The sequence below is a fragment of the Thalia democratica genome, chromosome 2, assembly GCF_965202585.1.
Source record: "Thalia democratica chromosome 2, ktThaDemo2.hap1.1, whole genome shotgun sequence".
NCBI classification, from domain to species: Eukaryota; Metazoa; Chordata; class Thaliacea; order Salpida; family Salpidae; genus Thalia; species Thalia democratica.
Window position 1 is genome coordinate 29,583,683 of NC_139166.1, and position 24,807 is coordinate 29,608,489.

At 26.3% G+C, this 24,807-nt stretch overlaps 1 protein-coding gene across 1 annotated transcript in view; it reads right to left on the minus strand.

Annotated features, from left to right (window-relative positions):
• Positions 1 to 2,840: 2,840 nt before the first annotated feature.
• The window catches only part of LOC145830202 (insulin-like receptor), a 34,803-nt gene continuing 12,836 nt past the window's right edge, over positions 2,841 to 24,807 (minus strand). The window contains exons 14-34 of the mRNA XM_082938121.1: positions 23,972 to 24,132; positions 23,269 to 23,490; positions 20,984 to 21,045; positions 17,690 to 17,857; positions 17,108 to 17,226; positions 16,777 to 16,865; positions 14,705 to 14,780; positions 13,975 to 14,304; positions 13,038 to 13,204; positions 10,977 to 11,046; positions 8,922 to 9,078; positions 8,300 to 8,416; positions 7,706 to 7,965; positions 7,104 to 7,239; positions 6,830 to 6,924; positions 5,590 to 5,749; positions 4,966 to 5,194; positions 4,695 to 4,822; positions 4,439 to 4,518; positions 3,901 to 4,044; positions 2,841 to 3,831 (exon numbers count right to left, since the gene is read on the minus strand). Of these exons, the coding sequence (XP_082794247.1) occupies positions 3,639 to 3,831; positions 3,901 to 4,044; positions 4,439 to 4,518; positions 4,695 to 4,822; positions 4,966 to 5,194; positions 5,590 to 5,749; positions 6,830 to 6,924; positions 7,104 to 7,239; positions 7,706 to 7,965; positions 8,300 to 8,416; positions 8,922 to 9,078; positions 10,977 to 11,046; positions 13,038 to 13,204; positions 13,975 to 14,304; positions 14,705 to 14,780; positions 16,777 to 16,865; positions 17,108 to 17,226; positions 17,690 to 17,857; positions 20,984 to 21,045; positions 23,269 to 23,490; positions 23,972 to 24,132 (3,163 nt within the window). The 3' untranslated portion in view covers positions 2,841 to 3,638. The remainder of the gene's footprint in view (positions 3,832 to 3,900; positions 4,045 to 4,438; positions 4,519 to 4,694; positions 4,823 to 4,965; positions 5,195 to 5,589; positions 5,750 to 6,829; positions 6,925 to 7,103; positions 7,240 to 7,705; positions 7,966 to 8,299; positions 8,417 to 8,921; positions 9,079 to 10,976; positions 11,047 to 13,037; positions 13,205 to 13,974; positions 14,305 to 14,704; positions 14,781 to 16,776; positions 16,866 to 17,107; positions 17,227 to 17,689; positions 17,858 to 20,983; positions 21,046 to 23,268; positions 23,491 to 23,971; positions 24,133 to 24,807) is intronic.

Below are 24,807 nucleotides of genomic sequence, written 5' to 3' on the forward strand. Positions count from 1 at the left end.
GTTTTTGTTCAGAGGAAATTTTGCTAAAAGTTCTTACAGTTTGTTTTAACTTTCACATTTACTAATTTCCAAATGCAAGATTTTAATTGGAGATAAAGTAATAAAGAAATGCCATAATAGTCTATAAAATTAAAACTCTCCTACTATATTAATTTATAATATTTTATTATTTTAAAGTTGTTTAGAAACTTTCTGTCTTTTCAAAGCTGACTTATAATAACTAAAATTTTGTGTTTTTGCCGTGTAAATATATTTTACTGTTAATAAACTTCGTTATAACTTTGTTTTTTTATTAAATTTAAACAGGGTTACCAAACAAATATCCTAGTTTGAAAACTCGAAAAACTCAGACTAGGTTAAACATGTTTAAGACATTTAAATAAAACTTAGGTGTTTGTGAGTTTTGTTTTAAGCTACCTTGTTAATTATTTTAATTCTCAGAATATTTTTTAAGGTTGTAGTTTATTAATTGTATGCTTTTTTTTCTATTCTAGCTACAAATTATGAACATTTTTATAACATTGGTATTTAAGCTTGATTAACAGACAATTTTTCAATTTTTACTTTTCCACTTTTAATAAACTTAGGCTGGTTTGATGTAATTCCGGCAGTTTTGCTTTAAAAAGTGGCTGCTATGTGTAAAACTCTAATTGATTACTAATAAAGTATTTTCTTAAAGTATTTAGACACTAGTTATGTCGAAAAACTTATTATAGTTTTTTTAATAATAGTAGTTGTAAATTTATTTGGGTTAACTAATTAATATAACTGATTTTTTTAAAGAATGCAAGTTATTTAATCCGCATTAATTGTTTTATAAATTAAAATTAAAAAAGATATAAAAAAGTAGTTGAATATATAAAAAAAAAATTAAAATGACCCATAAATGTTTTTTAAACACAGTAATAAAAATAAATGACTAAAATAAATAGACCATTAAAATATCACTTAAACTAAAACTGCGGCCCGCGAAGATTTTGTATCTTGAAGTATGGCCCGCGAGCACAAACTGCTTGCCGACCCCTGTTCTAATATACACTTTTGCGATTTTAGGAAAAAATTAGACATTTATAAACTGTTATTTCAGGGTTAGTATGCAAAATTTTGCAATTTAGACTGTCATTTTCATTCTAAATTTTGTTGATTGGCGCCCAACCTGGCTTATAAATAGACGAAACAAAGTAGTAGTTGTAGCGACTTAGCCTATTAATGTTACATATTATTTTTTAGTTTCAAATTATCTTATAAGATATGGTCCTAAAAATATATCATGAGCAGTTGAGTTGTTAAATTAAGTTGAATGAAATTAAAAAACCTTTTAAGTTTTAAAATATACCAATTTTTAATACAAAAAAGAATAATACCTAGATATTTTAGCAAGCTTTTACGTTAAGTCTGACAAATTTTGTTCTGATGGGAGCTGTTTTATTGGTAACGGGTCTAAATTTTACAAAGACAAAACTGCACGAGGTTACTAATTTGCACGAATTTAAACTTGCACAACGGCAAAAAGTTGCACGAGGGAACAAAATTGCACGAAGACGATTTTGCACCAAGAGTCATTTTTGCACGAGAGTAAATAATAATAAAAAGAAAAGTTACGAACTAAGAGTAAGGGTTAACAGTGGTAGAAAAAAAAGCTACTGACCGAGGGTAAGGGGTAACAGTTAAAATTAAGATTTAAAAAAAGTAATTTACCAACCGTGGGTAGGGGCTAACAGTGATAGTAAAAAAATAAATCAAACAAAAAATTTTAAACTGTGCAAAAATGTCTGCTCGTGCAAAAGTTACCCTTCGTGCAATTTTATCTTTGTTCAACTTTGTACCCTCGTGCAAAAGTATCTTCGTTCAGTTTTAAGCACTCGTGAAATTTTGTACGCTCGTGCAAATTAAACAGCTACCCGTTTTATTTGGGTAGGTGACAAAAATGCATAAAGGGTCACTTTTGCACGGGTTGAATTTTTTTTTTTTACTACCACAGTTACCCCTAACCAGTGGTTGACAACTTTTTTTCTTAGTACCTATTTTTTCAAACTATCACAGTTCCCCTAACCCTTGATCGGTAACTTTTAATTTTTTTTTTGTTTTTTTACTATCACTGTTACCCCTAACCCTTGGTCAATTTTTTGTTTGTTTATTAATTTTATATTTATGCTTTATATAGTTTTACTATTTTCATTTTATTATCACTGTTACCCATAACCCTTACCTTTGGTCGGATTTTCTTTTACTTTGTGCAAAATTGTCACTCGTGCAAAAGTGTCTTCATGCATATTTGACTCGTTCCCATTTTATTTAGATTGAATAGTTAAATTCTGAAATTCTTTTTTAAATCTCAGAAATTTTTGAGCACTTGTACTGACAAACCTTGTATTTTGCCAATATAGTTTTACTTTACTTCAAAAACCAATATTAATTAGAAAAAAACTCACAACTTTAAAATCTATCTAGAAAAAAAAATCGAATTTCTTTAGGAACTTTAAATATTTTTAAACATTTGGACGGACTAAAACTAAATATTTCCGATATTTTCAAAAGAAAGATTTAGCCAGACGCGTAAGAACCTTGTTATATGCTTAAATAGCATTTGTTATTATGTTAACAACTATATTTATTATTAGATACATTTATTTGTTTGTGTGTCAATGATATGCCATGAAAGCCTTAAGAACTTACAAAAGAAAAATCTTTCAAAAAGACTGTCTTTACTTTTGAGACGCGATGAAACTGTTTTAAATCAACTATTTACAATAGATTTTAATTTAGTAATTGTACTAATACAAACAAAAAGTGTTCGTTTTTATTAATCGACTGAATCAATTTCCAATAATTATTTAGAAACTTCATCGTTATTATATTTTATTTACAAATAAAGCACAAACAGACATGAGATATTTACAATTGTAAAAAAGCAAAGACATAGCACTAAAGCAACTTAAAGTTTTGAGAAGCACCCTTACAATTTATATTGATAGAAAGGTAGAAATTATCTTGATAGTATTTAACACCTACTAAAAATTTATAACACGTTAGTTATTTAAAAATAATTACATTATGCATTGAAAAAAACAGGTTTTATAGAACGTAATTCAAATAAAATAGGAAACTTTTATTAATGATTTAGCTATAAAATTTTAATAATTAAATATTGATTACAAAAAACATCTTAGTGATTGAAGTAGATCGAAAACAGTGGCAGTAAATTAAAATTAGTTCTTAATAAAAGCTATTCGATTATAAGAGTACCATAAAAGTTCTGTTCTTAGTTCTTTTACGCTTAGTAAAGCGTATAAATTTTTATAAAAAATGTACAAATAAAGCAAAAAAAACTGTCATCGAAAATACAACGAAGGTTTAAGAAGAAACTAGAAACATTATTCAAACTAAAATTAATCTATTAAAAAGTTTTGTAAAATTTTTTAACTAAAAATATATTTTTGCTAGCTTCAAACGTTTTTGTAATTGAAAAAAAACTTAAGTCATGATTAAAATTTTTAAAACTAATATGAGTTCAAACATTTATACGAAAAGATAAGTAATTATAACAAAACAAAAACTTGTTGTGAATTATCTTCGATTACTTTTTCATCATCGTAAACTCGTTTTACTCTTTTAGGAAATTTCTTACTTTGACGAGATCATACAATACTCTGTTCACGACGAATTTCGTCCATTTCGTAGTTTTGGGACTTATTTCCATGGTACTTAGATGAAATGACGTCATCAATTGAGAGGGGTTCTACTGGTAGCATGGGTGCAGTTTCAGTGTACACGTTGCTTAGCAAGTCGTTAAAATCGTTTGAAGGAAGTTTCTCTGGAGATGCTTCCATTCTGTTGTGTTTTCAAGTTTAATAAACACCAGTTAAATTTATGCGTCGAAAAATGAGTTAATAAACTTACTTAGTAGTGAAGTAATAAGAATTGGCTACAAATTGGTCGTTTAAACACCCATCAATATCCTCCCTTTCCCAAAGTTCTAGTATTTTCATGAAAGTCGGTCTGTCTTCCGGGTTGTAAGCGAAACAATACATCATCATTTCACATCTGCGTCATTATACATGTCAAGTTTGTTAGGTAATACTTTCAATTTGTAAATAACTCGGTAAACCGAAAGATAAATTTAAAAAAAAGTAGTAATTAAAAAAATAACTTATAGTTTAAACGCCTCCCAGACAACTTATTTAATCTTTTTATATCTAAAAAGCTAAATAAAAAGGCTGTTTAAAAGTAATAGGTTAAGTTTTAATTATTGATTTTTTTTTGTCTTACCGACACAAACATTTTTCTTTGAAGTTGTTTTTTACTTCAGAAATTTAAATGTATTTATAAAGAACTTTTTTTTAAACTAAACCTAATAAAACTTAAAATTTGTTTTTAAAATTTCATACACAACTATTTAAAAAATAAAACTTAGGAAGTTGAAATTATAAAAACGAACAATATCTCGTGACATCCTGCCGGTTTGCTCAGATACCCGCCATCCATCACGTACTTTGTCACTGATTCATGCGGTCTGCCCTGTAAATTTACTTGCTTCAAAAAAGCACAACTTATAGTCTAACTTAAAAAAACTGTTAGTTCCTGATTCTTTCCTTTGAATTTTATTCTATTGTTTACAAATCTACCATTAGAAATGTATGCATGAGAGCAACTAATTATCGTAGTTAAGTGGAGTAAAAGGCAAAGCATGTTACTTGGTAAGGTTGCTGCGCGTAAGTTGCAATTTCCCACAAAACCACGCCGTAAGACCACACGTCGGTGGCGTGATCCCACAACCCGTCCCTCAGCGATTCAGGAGACATCCACCGCACCGGCATCTCACCTGTTTTGTCAAGCATTGTGAATTGCAATATGACAATCTTAATAACATGAAACATATTAGTATTTTATCAATGCAACAGCAAAAACTACAATCTTCATAAATTAGTGAGTTATTTTTTCTTATTGTGAATTGATGATAACAACCTTTCCTATCAATGCGGTAGTAGTCCCTCTCGTAAACGTCTCGAGCAAGCCCGAAATCGCCGACCTTCACCGTGAGGTTCTCGTCGACCAGACAGTTTCTGGCGGCGAGGTCCCGGTGAACGAACTTCTTCGAAGTGAGGTAAGCCATGCCATCGGCGATCTCGATACACATGCGCATCTTCTGCGCGTCGCTCAGAACCACCCTGCAGTCGCTACCGCTCGTCTCGTCCTTTCAATGAAAAAGCGATGTTTGAAAAGTTTAAATCTTTTACAAAACTGTGGAAATTTCTCAAGTGTGCGAAGAAACACAAAACGTATTTAACATTTAAATGAAGGTTTGCTGTCAATAACAGTTCTGAAGAAACGTTGTGAAAATTGTATAGAGAATAAACTTTCATGATTATTACATAAATTTTGAGATTTAAAGTTAAATGCTGTTTGATGCTACATGATGATGTTTAAACTTATGTTTTAACTAATGAAATTGAAAGTATCAAATAAAAGTATATATTTTGATCAAGATTTCTAACTTCCTAAAGTTCAAGGATTACTGGTTTTAAACACCGAGCTTCGTTTATCATAGTCAATTGGAGCTGTTACTCAGGTAAAATAATTAAAACTAACTTCTGGCCTGTTGTTTCTGAGGAAGTTCTTCAAATCCCCGTTACTCATAAATTCCATGACAACCAGGGGTTTTTCGTGTTGCGATACAACTCCTATCAACCTAACGACGTGGTACGCTACAAATTCCTTCATCGTGTTGGCTTCTTTTAAAAACTCGAGTCTGTCGATAAGAAAAGGTTTTGTATAAATAAATTATTTTAGCTCATAATGTGAAAGCTTGTCAATACAAATATAAATAATTATAAAAAACACTTTTTATTGTGGTTATCTTACGATGAAGTATTAAAAGTTATCATTTTAAAAATTAATCTGTGTTATTTTTCTAACATGAGTCTTAAAACCTAAAATTAAAACTATAAAAAAGTTCTAAATACGTTAAACTTATCGAGTAGTTTCTAAATAAATACATTGAAATTTTCACTGAAAAAACTATTTAAAATCAAGGTTTAAACAAACAAGTCAAAACAGGTTTAAATACAACATATAAAACTAAAGTTACACAAAAATGTAAGATGAAACTTTTTAAAGTTAATTTTGGTAAAAGCATAATGAAAAATACTAACGTACTAAATAATAAAAATAGTTAATAAACAATTTTAAAACTTTAAAAATCTAGAACGCCATACTTAGTATACAAATTTAATAAATAACGTGTTAGATTTTTTTAACTTTTTTTTTTCTAATTAATTAAGTAGTAAAAGCGTTCAATATCTAGATTTATAAAAACTTCACTAGGATCTTTTGTTAGTAAACAATTAAACCTAAATTTTGAACAGTTAAAAGCTATTATATTATTTTCATTATAACTTTATACAAAACTACTTTCTTTAAGTTTATAAATTATAACCAAGAGTTTTAATACAGAATTGAAAAATTAAAAATATTAGATTTTTCGTGTAAATAAATTTCACAGGTATATATTAATATAAAACAAATTTAAACATAAAGTTTTGTACTTTACTTTTGAGTTACAGATAAATCAGAAATTTTTTGTCACACACAGTATAAATTACATTAAATTTTTGCGAAAAAAAATTCCATTACCTTATACATAAACTCCCATATTTTTAATACTAATTTGCATATAGCAGCAGCTGATAAACTACATTGAAAACAACAAGTACATTTTTCAACAGAAAATAGAAAACTCTTTATAAACCACCATAGTATCATATAGATACATATTCTGCACTGATTTCTAAACATTTGACAAAAAACTTATAAGATATTAAAGACATACCTTGTCGCCGTATTTTCATTGTTGTGCAGAGTTTTGATGGCGACTCTTGTTTGGCTTTCACCTGCTACCACATCCTTTGCAAGTCCTTCAAACACCTGCAACAGTTCGATAAACAAGCGTAAACAACTCCATACAAAATACTAGTTCTTTACCGAACAAAATGAGAAATAATTGAACACAAGCTTTTATATTTTTTTTAAGTATTATCTAAAAAATAGAATAAATTATTTAAATTAAATACTTTAAAATACAATGAAATATTAAAAAACTTTACCTCTCCGAAATGACCTGTGCCGATTTTTTGCATAATTTCGATTTTTTCAAACGGAATTTCGTAGGCGTCCGGTTTGTACCAAGGACCATAGTCCAAATTGTCTTCCCAAACTGGTTTCTTGCTCGCTGCCCTACTCCTTCAATTTTTTAAAAATAAACATTTATTTAGTTCTTTTAATAGTGAGCGCATTTTAATTAGTAAGCTTTAAAGTACAGGTAGCGTTTTGTGTAATAATCACTTCTATTAATAAATAGAAACTTTACAAAAATTAAAAATAATAAAAATGTAAGTCTGAAACAGCATTTAAATCTTAATTTATTTTAAACATTAATTTGAAATACATATTCATTAGTGTGGTCATCACTTAAACTGGATGTTTTTCAAGTAGATTATTTGAAATATATGTAAAATTAATTGGTTGCAGGAAACTTCGGTGAAGAAACGTTTTGATTAAATAGCGGATAAGAAATTTATAACATAATTCTTTTTTGTTTTTGCTTTACGCGGTCATCAATCTTATAAAAAACGCTTTTACATTATACTAATAAAAAATGCTTGAAAATGTACCAAACTTATTCAAATAAACCAGAAAGCCAGCAAACCTCTTGTAGAAGTACGCGCAAATAACGCCGGCGATTACAATGAGGGTGGTGAGGCAGGCGACGGTGACTTCGTAATTGTAATTCCTCGGAGCGGTCACCGTGAACTCCACCCACGGCGAGTAGTTCCACTCGTTCGCCTCCCACATGGAAGTGGCGAGCACCCTCGCCTTCGTGTCTCCTCCCTGCAGGTCGTCCAGCACGCATGTGCGGTTGTTCGATTCGTAATACTGCAGCGTGCAGCACTGCGTGTGCAGCTCTTTCTGTTCGGAGAATTTCAATTTTACGACAACTGTAAATTTACGTCCTTAAATTGGACTTTATTAACTAGTTTTTTGTCTAAAAGTTGTTTCATTCTAAATTCAATACATTCAGTTTTTGAATCAACTTCGTGACTTGAGTCGAAAAATATATATTTTTCACAACTTAATAAAACTATTTTTCTTAACTGCTTGTTTTTTAGTTTTGATGGTTCTTGAATAAAATTTCAATGGAAAAACGGTCTAATTACATCACCGGTTATATTGTATAGCAAACCAACAGTTAAGTTTGTTTTTATTTTTTCAAAACTAGTAAAAGTAAACTTGTTTAACTAACACTTCCTTCTATCTCATACTCGATAGTGTAGAACTTTATGTTTCCATTTGGAAACTCCGGTGGATCGAACTTGACAACTCTCGTGTTCCAGTTACTACCATTTGTTGAAGCTGGCATCTGAGTTTATGTGTTTAATTAGTGGAATTTTTTTTATTGCATTTCAATGTTTAATAGTTTTAAATATTAATAATTTTACTACAGTTTTCATATAGTACATCTTAGAAAAATTATAAATACAAAAAACAAATTAAATACTTAGTGTAATTTTAGTGGAAAAAAAAAGTGAAGAAAAAGTACTGAGTTAAAACTATTTTATTTAATCTTTTATTTAAAAGCTGATTAGTATTTTAGACCGTCTATATAATAAAAATGATATATGTGATATTTTTAATAATTTAATAGAGCTTTATTATAATTTTTTCAACAAACTTTGAATTAGTTTAGTCAAAAAATTTTTGTTTCAACTACAATGAAAAGTCTTAAGATTATTTAACAATTTGCAAGACATTTTGCTACTGATACCGACTAAACACAAACAATTTTAACAAGTATTTCTACGATCGTACAGTTATTATCCCTAATATTTTAAAAACTGCTCAATTGAATTTTTAACTCAACTAACATAAATCTCAACATTTCTGACAATGTCAGCGTACTTGTAAGGGAATGTGGTGACCGTGCCGTTTTTACTCTTGTCCTTGCTGGTGCACCACACAGCACCTTCCCTGTCATGCACGCAAGTGACCACTTCAATTTCATATTTGGTGTTGTGGCACAAACTGGTGAGATTTTACAAACTTTATTCAATCTTTTTTTTAATTGCAAATCTAAGAAATATGCTTTTTTTCTCGTTTGTTTCTGAGTGTAATGCTTGATTAAAAAATTAACGATAACTTTAACTTTTATGTTGTAAAAATAAAATTGTTATTTTTCTAATACAAAATTTGATTTATCAACATTTAACTAACATGATGGTCATTTATGTACACGTTTTACACTAAATTAAACTGTAGTAAATAGCAAAGCGAAGAATAAACTAAGTTTTAGAAGATTACTTCCTTAAAAAGTTCAGTAGAAAAACTTTCTTTTAAATGAAATAGAATATATTTGGAGGAGATACTTAATAGCTATAACAGAAAAAACTAAACTTAAGTTAATATTTAAATCATTTTAAATAGTATTTTATCCTGGAAAAATTATCCGTATACGTTATGTTTTCTCTCACAAAAGCTCTAGAACTAAAATCTTACTAAAAGAAATAAAACTTTGGTTTTTAATGGAAACAAATATTATTTCTTCTGAGCAAATTTAATATGTTTTTTAAATAAAAATTGATTATATTTAACATTCAATTTTTGTAAGTTGTTGAGTTAAAAAAGTTTAAAAGTCTGTGTCTGGTAAAAATATTTAAAAGTTTCACTTTAAAAGTAAACATTTTTAATAACTTTCTACCGTAATACAGCTATAATATTAAAAAATATTTACTTTTTTTTTTGCAGAATAATGATATTTTTTGATTACAGGTAAAACTTTAAATTGCTGAACTAGAATTTTTACTAAAAATTAAGACTTTTTTCATATAAATATATTCTTAAACATTATTTCACAAAAACCAATAAATAAAAACTAATGTTGAATTTGACTTTTGACTCGTTTATTTCTAATATCTTTAATTTTCAGATGTGTTTATATTGCACAATTAAATTTGTAATTTATTTTTAATTTTTACTCTGAGTCATAAAAAAAAGTTATTAAGTAAATATAATTATGTTGAAATCTTATATACTTGTGTTTGGTTATTTTAGTTTTTGTATAGTACTTTAATAGTTAATTGGCTTTTTTACCTGCTACAAAAAATTACAGAAAAAAATATAGCTTTTGTGAGCAAAAAAAATAAATAAAGGTTTTTTTTTACCAAAAAATACTTTCCTGGTAGTTTAAATTGGTATATTTATACAAAATATAAAATGGCATTTATAAAGGTTGTTCGCAATACACAATTACTGTGCAAATACATAACGTTCTAATTGACTGATTTTTTGTAAGCGATGAACTTGTTTCAACTTATTGTTATAAAACTTGTTTACTAAATTATTTTTGGAGAAACTTTTAGCGTTTATTCACTTGCATAAAACTGGCTTTCTTTTGATAATCGACAAAAACGCTTGTTTTTAAATTATTTGTTAATCTTAAACCAATTCGTTGTATTTGCATTGATTATAAAACATCTAAAAACTAAGTTTTTTGTATAATTTTGAGATGATTTCTTTCTTAAAATAAATAAGTAAATGCAATAGATTATAAAACTTTTTGGTTGTATTAGCTATTTTGTAAAAAATCAATGAAACGAATTTTAGAAATATTTACACATTGAAAAAAAAGAGAGTTCGTAGTAAAACACAATACAATTTGTGTAGTCAACTTTATACCGATATATAATAAAAATACCCTACATAAGCAAAAACAACATGCTGGTTTTACATAACACAACAAAACATAATACTTTTCACAAAAAAAAATAGTGATTTAATAACTATAAGAGTAATGTGACAAAATAATTAAATAAAAAAAAGTTTTACTACATCTTCAACTCGATTGAGAACTATTGTTTTCTTTTTTGTTGAAGTTTAAGATAAGTTAATTGTTAAGCATACTTATAAATTTTACTATAACTTACTTTTCAAATGTGTAATCATTTTTATAAGTGATTACTTCAAAGTACTCGTCTTCACATTTTCCACTATCATCTATAAGAAAATATTTTTCTTATTTATTCACAATTGTAAAAAATTCTACCTAAATACGTTAAAAGTCGATATAACACTGGCTAGGTAACAGTGAAATAACAAAAAAATAAACTATATATATTTTTGTATTAATATATTGTTCACTAAAAATAAAACTACATAAAATGGGCATAATTTAATAATGATAATAGATTTATGTGACTAAATTGAAAAAGAAGGTCACTGCTAAAAAGAACAAGGTGGCCACTGGGCTTTGGAAAATTTTCTCCAAGTTATCAAAATTTCTTCCAGGTTTTTGAAAGTACACGTTTTTAGATCTAGTTTTAGTTCAAATTTAACGTGAAACACTTTATTAAATAGTATAACAAAATTTAAAAGATACTGTAAAGCTACTTTAAATTTGTTTTTAATGAAAATAACTTTTGAAGATGAAAAAAAATTCATATGGTAGATTTTTTGTGTGATATCAAAATTTTACAACTTAATATATAAAATTTTTTTAAAGTTCCAGGTTTTTCCAGATTTTCTTTTTAATTTATAAAATCCCAGCTTTTTCTAGATTTTTTTAGTCTAAATTTTCAAATTCAAGGTTTTTCCGGGATTCCAGGTTTAGTGGCTACCCTGAAAGAATTGATAAAAAAAACAGAAAAGTATCAAGCTTAAGCAGCTGTTAACAGGGTTTCTACCAAAATTTTGAAATTTAAACTGACATGCCTCGATTTAGAGTTTAGATTGAGATTTACTCTAGCCTTTGCTGGTAGCTATATAAGTTGGGCTTATATATAACTAAGGAATGATGATTAAGTTGTAACGGCGTAACCTATTAGTAGTATTACTTTTTGGTACATTATTTTACTTTTTTTAAATAATCAAATAAGATGTAGCCTTGGAAAATATCATAAGAAACTGAGTTGTCAGAACTTGAATTTTTATGAACTGTTTCAGACGTACTTTAGAAGTTCAGAAATTTTCAAGCATTCGTAGTAACAAATTTGACTTTTATCGTACAAAATTCAAATGCAGGGTAGCCAAATGTTTTTTGTAACTTTCTTTCAGGTTTTTTAAAAACACGTTTTATAATTCATTTCTAGTATAAAATTAAATTTAAGGTAAAAAAAAACTGTGTTTAATAGCATAACAACAATAAGAAGATACTGTAAAGCTACTTCTAATGTGTTTTTTAATGAAAAAATTTTAATTATACAACTTTTTTATGTTTATGGTAGATTTCTTGTATCTCTAATCTATTCGAAATTTCATTACTTTACATGTAAATATAGTTTAAAATTCCAGAATTTTTGTTAGAAATTCTAGTTTTTTTTTCAAAATTTATCAAATTCTATTGTTTTCCAGGTTTTTTTGCTAAAATTGTCAAATTCCAAGTTTTTTGATTGTCCTAAAATATATATTTAGTACAGTGGTCTTCATGGTGTGTACATGTACACATTAGTGTGCACAGAAAATTCAATAAGGTGAAACAATTTTTTTGAATAATGTTTGACTCATATATGTTTATTATAAAAAGGTAATTATAAAGTAATTTAAAATCTTAAGTTCTCAGTTATATATTGATACACTCAAAAACAAAATAATACAGATTTTCCTAAAAACTGTTTTAGAGTATATGGTGCATTGGTGCACCACTAAATTTATTTTCATGAATGCATAGCTTTGAAAAGGTTAAATACTACTTATTTAGAAAGATTTCACAAAATTAATTATCTATCAAAATATAAACTTATTATAAAATCTCCTTTAGAATTTCAGAAATTTTAAAGTATTTGTTGTAAAAGTTTATACATACAAAAGACTTAACTATATTTTTAAAAACTCTTAACCTTCTTTAATAATTTTACTCGATTTTTCTTTTATTTGAACAACTATTTAGCGTAAGTATTTTTTAATATCCCTCAATTTAAATATTCCATCATAAGAAAACAAAATAAATTAAATATTAAAAAAAAAATCATATAATACTACAATTCACTAACTTGTTTGTAACTGCTGACAAACTGGATCAAGTTTGTTGAGTGGGTACGGCAACTTTGTCATATTTCTGTATTGGTATTCAAACAAATGTAAGTATTGAGACTCGACGAAACCCGTTAATTCCGACGTCTCATTTCCTATTGGGTCAAAATTGAACGAACCCTTTAATCTGTGTTTGAAAAACACCATTAAAAATTATTTTTTGATATAAAACAATGTTGTTAAAATTTAAAAAAATAAAGTTAAACAATTTGAGTCAGTTTTAGATTGAAAATAAAGTTTTAAAGGCAACACATATAATAAAATACATAAAGTTAAACTCTGATGTTAAATCATTAAATCCGTATTAAGTACATGAAATTTAAATAATTCTACTTAGATTAAAAAAAGACATAACTTTAAATAGAAGTTAATCTCCAAATCATTAATAAAAAGAAAGTATTAGCCTGGATTTATAAAAAATAAAGGTAGATTGAGCTTCATTGTAATAAATATTGTAAACTATTTAAAGTAAGCCTGAATTTTTCTATTAGCCAAAATGAACAACTACCCCAAGACTTTCAAAAATTTATAAAATCAAACATTATATAGCTTGAGTGAGTGGTAATAATATTTGTTACAAAGTATTTAAAAAGTTAGTAATGTATATTACTACACGGATAGCTAAACTTTATTCAATTAAGTTTTTAAAGAAAACTATAAACTAATCTCTAACGACCAGAGCAATTATAACATTTTTAATGCTTTAATAGAACTACACAAATTAATATTTAGTATTCTTACTACTAATTATATCTGTTGAAAATAAAATTGATATTAAGTCGTAATAACTTTTCTTTTTTATAAATTCTAAATTTTGGTTGAAAAAATATTTTATTCAAGTTAAATTAAATTTTTGTTATAATTCAAATATGTTCAATATTTAATACCAAGACTGACCCATATTTTTTTACTCTCATTCTTAAATTCTTATCTGAACTATTTCCATATTCCTTTTCTATATAAACTGGTCGATCTTTAGGACTCCCGCTTCCATATTTAAGCTGACCTTCGTACTTTTTCGCCTCATCGTTTTCTCCCTCGTTTATATCTTGCTCACTGTTTTCCGTACTTGACTCCGAAAGGACTGTTGAATTATAAACTTGCCTTCGTTTTCTCAACAAAGGTGCTTCAAAGTCACGCGTCTCTGGATTTTCAAGTTCCAAGAGGTTTGCGTGTTTTTCTGGGTCAGACTCAACGTCTGTAAAGACCGAGTAAGCTTCGCGGGTTCTGCTCAGATATTGTTAATGTTTTTGAACTTGATCAGAACATTTAAGACTTGAACTAATTGCTAGTTGATTAAAACTGTTTTTGAACTAATTAGTTTTTAAACTGAATTTCAAAAAGTATAACTTTAAGCAACATTTTGAGCTTTAGAAAAAATAACTGTTGTTTGAAGTTTAAGTTTATACTTTACAACAATTAAATTTAAGTAAATGCGATTGTAAGTAACGTAAGCTCTTGTTCAAAACCTAGTTCAAAACGTTTATTTTGTTAAAAATCTACGTATAATTTCAAAAATTTATTTATTAAATATTATATTTCATCTATGCATTATAATAAATTTCTTAGACATACTAAATTATTTCGAAAAAAAGTTTCTTCATACTTAAAATAAAAACAAACTAACTTTTTCAGGCTGCGTTTTTTTCTTTCAGTAAATTCTGTTTTATTGGCAACATTGTTCACATTATCATCTGTGGTGGCTATAAAAAAGTATTTTCTTTCTTTTATTTTATTTAAAAGTATATTATTAATAGATATTTCAATCACTAAAAATAAATTTATAGTTGTTAAAAGTACTACTGCTCACGAACTAATATATCTGGCCAGTAATGTTAAAACATTGCAAAATTTTACCACCGACCCATGATATAAATAAAACGATATTTTGAGATCGTAATTCAAATTAAACGTATCACACACGTAACAAGTACAATAAACAAGTATATTTGTACAAATTTACAATTTCCCAAAGCTTACTTTTTAGAATTCTTCTGCATGTTAACAAAAGCTTTTGTATGCTTACTTTTTTGTTGAGATTAATTAAACACAAAAACATTCATCTTTTCTTTAACTCACCAAGTTTTTTAAGTGAATTTGAAAAATTAAATATTTAATCTTGAACACGACGGTTTTTGGGTAAACTGACTGAATTATTAATTTTACAAAGAATTTTTTTAACTTAAAACATAAATTTTAATATTGTATGTCTTTTTACAAAAAAATGTTTTATTAGTTATCAGTATCTAACTAATTCGTCACTATTTTTTTGCAGTATTCTAATAAATATTCGACTTACAAGTATGTACTATACATTAATTATTGCATAAAAGTCACAAGTTCAGCGTAGAGCGAAAAACAAAAATCAATTAAATGAAACTTAAAAATAAGATGGAGCAATTCAAAATGTAGTTATAATAAATAAAACTAGTATAATCAAGTAAATTTATTTAAATAAAATTATTATACTTTCTTAAGATTTGTAACTAAAACGTAAAAGTAAAACTATGTCATAAGATTTATTCATATATTCCTTAAAAAAACATAATTAAAAAGTACTGTTTGATATTTATTCATTCTTATTATAATAAATCTGATAACTTTGACAAAGCTTTACACTATAGAATACTTTTAAAATTAAATCTTAGTAATAGAACAGTAAATTAGTTTTTAAAAACTTATTTTAAAGTATTAATGTTGTTATGTTGTACTGTCAACTAAAAATCAAAATTTATAGGACATTTTAGAATTTCAGCTTTATAAATAAATACTCTGTTGTACATTTTACATACCATTTAATCAGTTTATATATAAAACCTAGTATTTATTGCATTTTAGTTACAAAAAAAAAACTATTTAGTATGGTGAATTTCAAACTGTTAGTTGTATACTATTAATTACTGAATTTGTATGTCACATTTAAAATGTAAAACCCCTATTGTAATATGACACATACTCAAGGAACTTGATTTAAAAACATGTATGTAAATGTATTAATGTATCGGAATTTCCTTAGAGCTTTTGTTAGGGTTGCTAACTATTATTACACTATACTAGACTCTTAATAAAGATGTATCACTCTTGAAACCGATTAAGAAAACTTTAATCAATTGTTCTTATAAACTTTAATTTTTAACATCACTAAAGGTAATACTTATCCATAGCAATTTTCAAAAGATTAAACGTGTGTACAATTTCTGTAAAAAGGTTCAACCAAAAAAAATGTGGACAAAGTTTCATAACCTTAAAAATTGAACTAGAAAACAATGTTTATTTATCTTCTAAGCTAGATACTAAAATGACAGGAAGTTGTCAAAAAGTAATGTCACAGCTTTTAGTCAACTAAAATAATACAAAAAGTGTTCTATATACTCTCTTATAATAAAAAATAGAGCTGCTAATGAGATTAGATGATCTTTAATAGAAAAGAAAATAGTTTTAGTTTTTATTGCCTAATGACCACACTTTAAATCTTTAAATTATATATTTCAAAAAGTTATCTATAAAAACACCTAATAAATTTAAAAAATTTTTCAATACTAACTAAAACAACAATTAACAGCTATTTTAGTAGCATAAAAGGTATTTACTCAATCAAACTTCAAGCTTAGAAAAAACTAGGTTCAAATTGGTGAATTATGAAATTTTTTTATGATTTAAGAAATCAGACTATATGGGATCACTGTAAAACAAACTCACGTGTGTCAAATACTTCTGGTTCTACAAAACCACGATATTTACTTATGAGGAGTTTTTCTAATCTTCTAAATTGATTGTATGGGTATTTTCTGTAAAAGCGAAACTATACAAGTTTACAGTACTTAATAGAGATTTTAGGTAATCTTTAACTTCATAACTGAATAAACGTATTTATAATCTTTTTGTTTTTGAGCAAATAAATTTCAAACTAATTAACTAAAAGTCCTGATAATGCAGAAGAAAAGTAGTTTTACTTTTAATTTCAACCTCCGGCTTTATAATTAATAAATTTAATTCTATTATTAACAATAACACAAAAAAAAACACAAACCCATGCCTTAGTGTGGAATAATATTCCTCGAGAAACCCTTCAAAACCCGTTATTTCGTACATTGGTACTTCTTTTTTCTTTTTAAAACTAATTGGTACTGGACCCTCAGTCTCGCAGTTCTGTCATTAGTAGATGTTTTATTTGTTTTATATAGATCGAAATCTATATTTTTGCTCTTAGTTTAAGTTATAAATGCATTTCTTCGGTTGTATATTTACTCTACAAAGTTTTATGAATATTTAAAATATGGTCACTTAATATATTCAAATTACAAAAAATATTTATAAAAATAAATTGTAAAAATGAACAAAGTGTTTTAAAATTATGATATTTAAGAAAAAGTACTTACATACAACACACTCTTTTAAACAAGTGTTAAAAAATTTATCTAAATATTTTTTTTATTCTGCAAAGATTCCATAGGTTTAATATAGCTATGTTATTTCATTAGTTAGTATATAATTGGCGAGCGAAAACTCAAATTTCTTTTCATTTTATAAACAACACGAGTGGTAAATGTAAAAAATTTTTAGCACTAAGTACAGGAGGAAACTTTTTGAATGTAAAAAACAACAAAGTTACTTGAAGGGCCTCGATCTTATCATCAATTGTTAATTTCGCATGCATATCCACGAGCTTTTCATTGTCGGTTAGAACTTCTCTGCCGGGAGTGTTATCTGGTACCTTCGTGCAAAAGTACATTTTCGGCTCGGAACTTTTCCGGTTTTCGTCTTCCTCGTCGGCTTGCAGCTGTTTTAAGTTTTAAGTTTTTTTAAAGTTGTTTAGCTACTTCACGTATTTTAAGAATATTCAATAAAAATACCTTGCATGATATTGGCAAAGAGCTTGAAATGTTTTATTTTAAAACATAACATAAATGTATTTTTTTTACATAACCAAGGGCTGATGCAATACAAAATGTTTCGCAATGAAAAAGCAATGCTTACTTAAGTCTAACCAGACATTTAATGGCAAAAAGCTATAAAAAAAAGTTCTGTAAAAGGGTATTTAAATTTTTAGATGTACTTTTCACATAAATAGTTGCTATATTTACTTACAAAACCAAACAAAATTCAAAAATATATAACAAGTTTGAACAGTAGGTTTATATAAGTTAAGCTTTCTTAGTTTTAGTTTTTATAAAAAAACGATCAGATTTTAACAAAAACACCAACAAATAATTAAGTATTAAACAGACAAATACAACTTAAATGGTTGAAAGTGAAAAATACATAGTAAACATGGCGAATTTAAAATATATAAATTACGAAACATTAAGGATGAAAAATATAGTTTTTTATATACATATGCAACGAAATTATCTACCTCACTTAACCTGGTTGATTTAACTATAAAAAAAACAGTATGTATTCAATAACAAACCTGAAAACGTTTGCATTTTAGGCGGTCTTAAAGAAAATGGAAATTATATATTTTACAGAAAAATTTTACTGAAATTCAGTAGCTAATTGGTAAATACTACGCTAGTTATAACTAAAAGTCTAAATAGTAAAAAGTGTCTATAAAAGTTATCAAATGATTGCTTTTGTTTATGTGTAATATTTATGTGGACTTTCTTAGTTAATTCTATTTATTATTCTGTAAATTTGCTATTATGTTATTCAACAGAAAATGATATTTTGAAAAACAAATATTATTCAAAACAAACTAATTAAGCTATATATAGCAGTCAATTAACGATTAGTAATTGGTTTGTTTATTCCTTTATTAGATGTTTTTTATGAAAAAACAATCCTTAACAACAAACAAATAAACACTAATGGTTGAAAAAATTTTTGAAATGTTAACTTAAACTTTTATACAAAAAATATTATACCAAGAACATAAAAATTTGAAACAACTATGATTTTTTGTTCAATAAACATATTTTTGTTTAACTTTAAAACTTATTTAACAGTCTTATTTCAAGAAATTATAATAATATAGTTTTTATACCACCAAAACATTGGTTATTCAATAATCAAAACCAATTTCTATCTACAGTTCCTGTGACTTTACCAAATTGGTCAACAAGCTGCATTCTAAACGCTAAAGCAATGAAAAATATTTAAACAGTTAAAAACACATTTTATATAAATTAAAATACCGGAATAAAAATGTATAACTCTTTAAAATCAAAACAAATCTGATTGTACTAATATTTGTGACCTGAAAAATTTAACAATGTAAATAACTTATTTTGAAGAATAAAATACAGTTGTAAGGCGTAGAATGTGTTTAAAATTTTATATCTATTTAATCATAAGAAGTGGACACTGGACATTTAGTCATTTTAGACTTTAATATTATGCATAAAAAAAAAATTTTTTTAACTTATTCATTATGTATAGTTATTTGCCTTAACTAAAAAAGAATGCTCAATTTACTAGGATGTAAAGAGCTTATTCAAATAGATTTATGCAAATTGTATATTTTATTTGCGACCGGTTTCGGTGGCAAGAGATTGCGACCTTTTCAAGCAAAAATAAAATATGAAACTGCATATAACAATGTTAGTTAATTATACTGTTGTTTAAAAACTTATTTTCTAAACTAAAGGTCGCAATCTCTTGCCACCGGAACCGGTCGCGAATAAAATATACAATTTGCATAAATCTATTTAACTTATTCATTAAAAACACTTTTAATCCCGCTTATTTTTGAGATGTATTGTGTACCTTATCGATTTCTCTACTGTAAACCATTATTTTGATTTGAAATACTATACTTTTTTAATACTATAAAAATATATTGAAGTTGTTTTAACAATTAATTTTTAAAGAGCTTCACAATTAAGGAGCCTTTATACAATTATGACAAAAGTTAAATTGTTAAAAAGTTTATTACTTAACAATTGTTTCACGCTAGTGCGATGATCACAAGTAAAAGTAAACAAACTAATAAGTTGCAACGGACAAACATTTTATATAGTTTTAGATAAGTAATTAGTTGATTAGGTGATTAGTTAACTAATTGAATTTTAGTAATATTCAGCAAGATAAATTATAATTAACGTAAAAACAATCATAACAAAAATCAAACGATAAAAACAAAACTATATAATGAAAACAAAGGTAGATTAAACTTAAATCTAGCAAATTAAGACTTTAAATAAAATTTTGTAAAATGTCTACATTTTCCCACCAGTTCTGATCTCAAGTTTAAAAGTTTGTTTTTATCCGCAAATGCGATTTCGAGTCTTTCTAAGTTACATAGAGTGCAAATTTTACTGGGCTTGTTTTGGTTACTGCGATGAACAATTTCCCATTTTATCATATTTTTCCAATCAGGGTTACTATTCTTTATTTTGTGAATGAATCTACTTAATCTTGTGCTTTCTTTCTTCTTTACATCATTAAAGGATTGTGTATGTTCGTAAAATCTATTTTTAAATTTTCTCCCAGTTGAACCAATATAAATATGTTCTTTTTTGTTATACATGACTGTTGCTTTGTAAATAACTCCTTTGGTAAGACATTCACCTTTAACTGGACAATTGTTTTTTGATCTACAATTGCATAATTTGCGGTTTTTTTCAGTTGTATCATTTGAGTTTTGAAGTAGTATACATATGATAGATTTTTCGTGTAAAAAAAAAAATTTCCTACTTAAAATAAAAGATTGTTTAAATTCCAAGTTTTTCAGTGATTTTTTATCAAACCAAAACCAAAAAAAAAGTTTTTTTTTTTTTCAAAATTTCTCAAGTTTCAGGTTTTTCCAGGATTCCAGGTTTTTAGGCAATCCTGCTGTCTACGTAAAACTAAGATTACTGTTAATTGTTTAAAGTTTCGACAAAATATTTTAATTATTTTAATCAAACAAATAGACTCAATTTAAATGTAATTACAGAATTATAGCTTATTTTGAAAAACTTACTTTCAGTTTTTCATTAAGAGCATCTATCTCACGCTGTGCCACACTTTCTTTAGTTATTCTTTCTAAAAATAAACACATTTTTATCACAAGTATTTGATAACAAAGAAAAACCAATAGTAAACTAGAGATTTAAGATTAAAGTTATAAATTTTAAAAACAAACAGATATTTACTTTAGTTTTTTATACACTTTTTTAGACATTTTCTATAAAAAGCAATATTTGATTTAAAATAAAAAGTTACGCACTTAACTTTACTGTCAAAACAATGTAAACTAGTTTCGTTTACTTTACTTTTTAATAAAAGTAAAAACTAACTAATATATGTTCCCATTAATATTATTTATACAATGCTAAATAATTCTACACTATTTAAGATATGTAATATTTAAGTTTTAAGCTTGTAGGTGTAGCTGAAAGTCAATAAAATTGAAATTTAGAACAGCTTTCATTTTAGTTATCAAACAAAACTTAATAATTCTGGATACATAAAAACAAAGATAGAGTTTTTTTTTCGTAACTTTGTAAGCGTTTCTGTTACAAAGGTAGAGAAACAGTTAAAATATTTATAAACGGCCGTAATAGACGCCGACAGATCTATACTTTCCTTGTATTTTATTGTTATTTAAAAATACTAAATTTATGATACAGTTTAGCAACTTTAATGCTCATTAATATTAGTTAACTATCATTTTTGTTTTAGAAAACTATTTTTGACAAAAACAATGTGCGAAAATAGCTGGCGGCTACAAAACAAGTGTGAATTGATTGTTTTTTAAACATCAAACCTTTTCTTCCTAAATGTTAACAAAAGACATAAATTGCTTTCATCTTCCGCAAAAACACTTAAAATATTATAGCATATTTGACAGTAAAACATATTTTGTCATAGAGTAAGTACAAGTTAACGCATAAAATACACATATAATTTTATTTAATAGATAAACAGTAAACGAAATTACTATAAAAGCAATAACAAACTTCGTTCAATTACACTAAGTTTTCAAGGTTTAATTGTGTTCATTAATATCAAATATTTCTCAACTTATTAAAAAGTAACAAAATGCAGAGCTAAAGTGTACATAGTACACTATGTAAAACTACTAAGAATTTTTATTTTATCATAAGCTTTATGTTTTCTCACAAAATATACAAATATTATATGTGACCTTACTGTACACATGTGCATGCTTTAGAAATAATGGTATAGATATTTTAACTTATAGTAGTAAAATTATCAACAAAAGTTTTAGTGAACACACAATGTACAACAATATCTACAAAAACTATACATACTGTAGAATGAGTTTAATCTAAGACAAAAATAACCTTTAATAAATTTAACCCTCATAGAATTATACAAATATTTAAGATTCTTTACAGAACATAATGTTTGTTAAATTAAAGAAAAGCAAATTACAAACAAGTATTATAAAAAGTTTGTCGATTATGATAAACTACAAAGCTTACACTTTGATTAAGTAGTACCCTGACTGAATTTTAAACAAACAATATCTTTCAAAACTCAGTTACAGGTTATTTTAATAAATTTTCTTTTTAATTTTTAAATGCTAAAATTCAAAACTAAGCAAATTTTTTAATAGTGTTCGATATTTCTATAAAATGAATTTTTTTACAGCTATTGTAATTTTGAATAAAGTATCCGTTAAAAATTTTACTTTTGTTATATCTCAAAACACTTTAAATACTGCCAGTATAACGTTAAAACTTGATTAACACACACACACATCTTGTTGTTATTGTTTGAATAACTTTTATACATGCTTCAACTCAGTCACTTATAATAAAGTTTTAGAGTGTATTTACTTTTGTTAAAACTAAACAAGGAGAGTTAGTAGTATAGCCTGACCAAAAATTAAACTATTTCATGAAAAATAAAAAATATTTTCAAACAAATGATGTAACTATTAAGTCTACACAGTATACTTGTTTAATTATAAATCTGATTTTCAAAACATCAAAATAAATATGTGTTCATGCTTAAGAAATCAAACAAATACTTAAAAATATAGCTTAATTGCGGACATTTAACATCTATTCTACTACTAAAAAGTAACTATGATACAGCAAGAATAGTAATAAACTATTATTAGTGTTGTATATTTAAGAAAACTTAAGTAATATTAAGTTATTTTCCCAATCAATATAAAAAACATGAGCTGACCTGGTGAAGCAATTTCAATTTTTTTAATGCATAAAACACCTTCATTTTTATTTATACAAACGACATTTATTATAAACTTTTGTTAATACAGCTTAAACAAACTTTTTTTACACTTTTCGTTGTAATTGACTTTTTTGTGGCATTTTCGTCTAACTAAAATCTTATAAAAAGTTTTCCTTCCACCGGGCACTCCATGAGGCGGCACCCAATTAGCGTACACTCTGTTCTCGATCTTGTTCACTAAATAAGACTCTTTGTTCTGATCGATGGTGGAGTTGTTGGGGGTCAGTATTTGAACGTTCATCATACGGGGCGGGTCAGGAGCTGTTTTAGGGAAAAATAATTTAAACTATAAGGACTAACTGCAGCACAGTAAACTGTAAGACGCTTTGACTTGCAGTAGTTAATGAGGGTTGCAAAATGTTTTTGGGAAATTTTCTCCTGGTTTTCAAAATTTCCTCCAGGTTTTTATAAGTATACATTTTTAGGTCTATTTTTAGTTTAAAGTTAAGTTTAAGTAAAAAACTGTTTTAAATAGTATAAAAAAAAATTGAAAAGATACTGTAAAACTACTTCAAATGTTTTTCTAATAAAAAAATTTTTGATGATAAAAAAAAAATTATCTATATTGTATATTTTTTGTGTCAAATCAAAATTTTTCGACTTGACATGTAAAATTTATTTAAAATTCCAGGTTTTTAGCCTAAAATGTCAAATTCCAGGTTATTTCATTTTTTTAAGTTATTTAACAACCCTGGTTAATGTTTAAAAATTTTGCTGTAATATTTATTTTAACTATAGTTACCATTAGCACGAGTTGTAAAGTATTGCATCTCACTCTCCCAATTGTCTGCATCTTCGCGATCTTTTACAACAGCCTTTCCGTAGTAAGCATACGTTTTACCAGGTAATAATGGGTCAACTATTATCTTCAATTTATCTGAAGGCAGTGGTACACGTATGAACCTGTTGTTTGTAAAACTTCAAACATTCGAAATGTTTAATCTGTAGTACTTTAACATCTTAAACTTTAATTTTTTAACAGTTTTTAAATACTGAACAAAAAAAGAATAAAATATTTTATTACAACGGTTATTTGATTTTGGTAATACATAACACTTAAAAACATGTATAAATGGATTTTAATTCAATAATTTGGCCTGAGAAAAGAGTGCATATAGATCGGCATATTTATACGTTATAAAAACTTTAAAGTACATAATTATTTGAAAGGTTTTATTTAATTCTAACTATCAGCTTCAAAAAGTATACCACAAGGCAGGTCTTTTTTTTTTCTTTAAATTATGTAAAAAAAGCTGTTTTTTAATATATTTAATGCTAAAAAACGTTAATTTTTTTTTTCTGCACACAGTTTTTATTTTTTACTTACTTTTCACATCATTAATTTTTAAGTTAGTTTTATCACAATAATATCATATTTTATAAAACTTTTAGCTGATCCATAAATTATGTAAGTATTGACTAAGCTTGATAAAAAACCTTAGTTATGTTTATTGTAACTTATTTGTCTGTTTTATTAACGTATGTTTGATCATTATTAACATTAGTAAATTATAACCACAAGAATGACAAAAAACATCTTATCAATAAAATGGACTAACTATGTAGTGTTAATTTTTT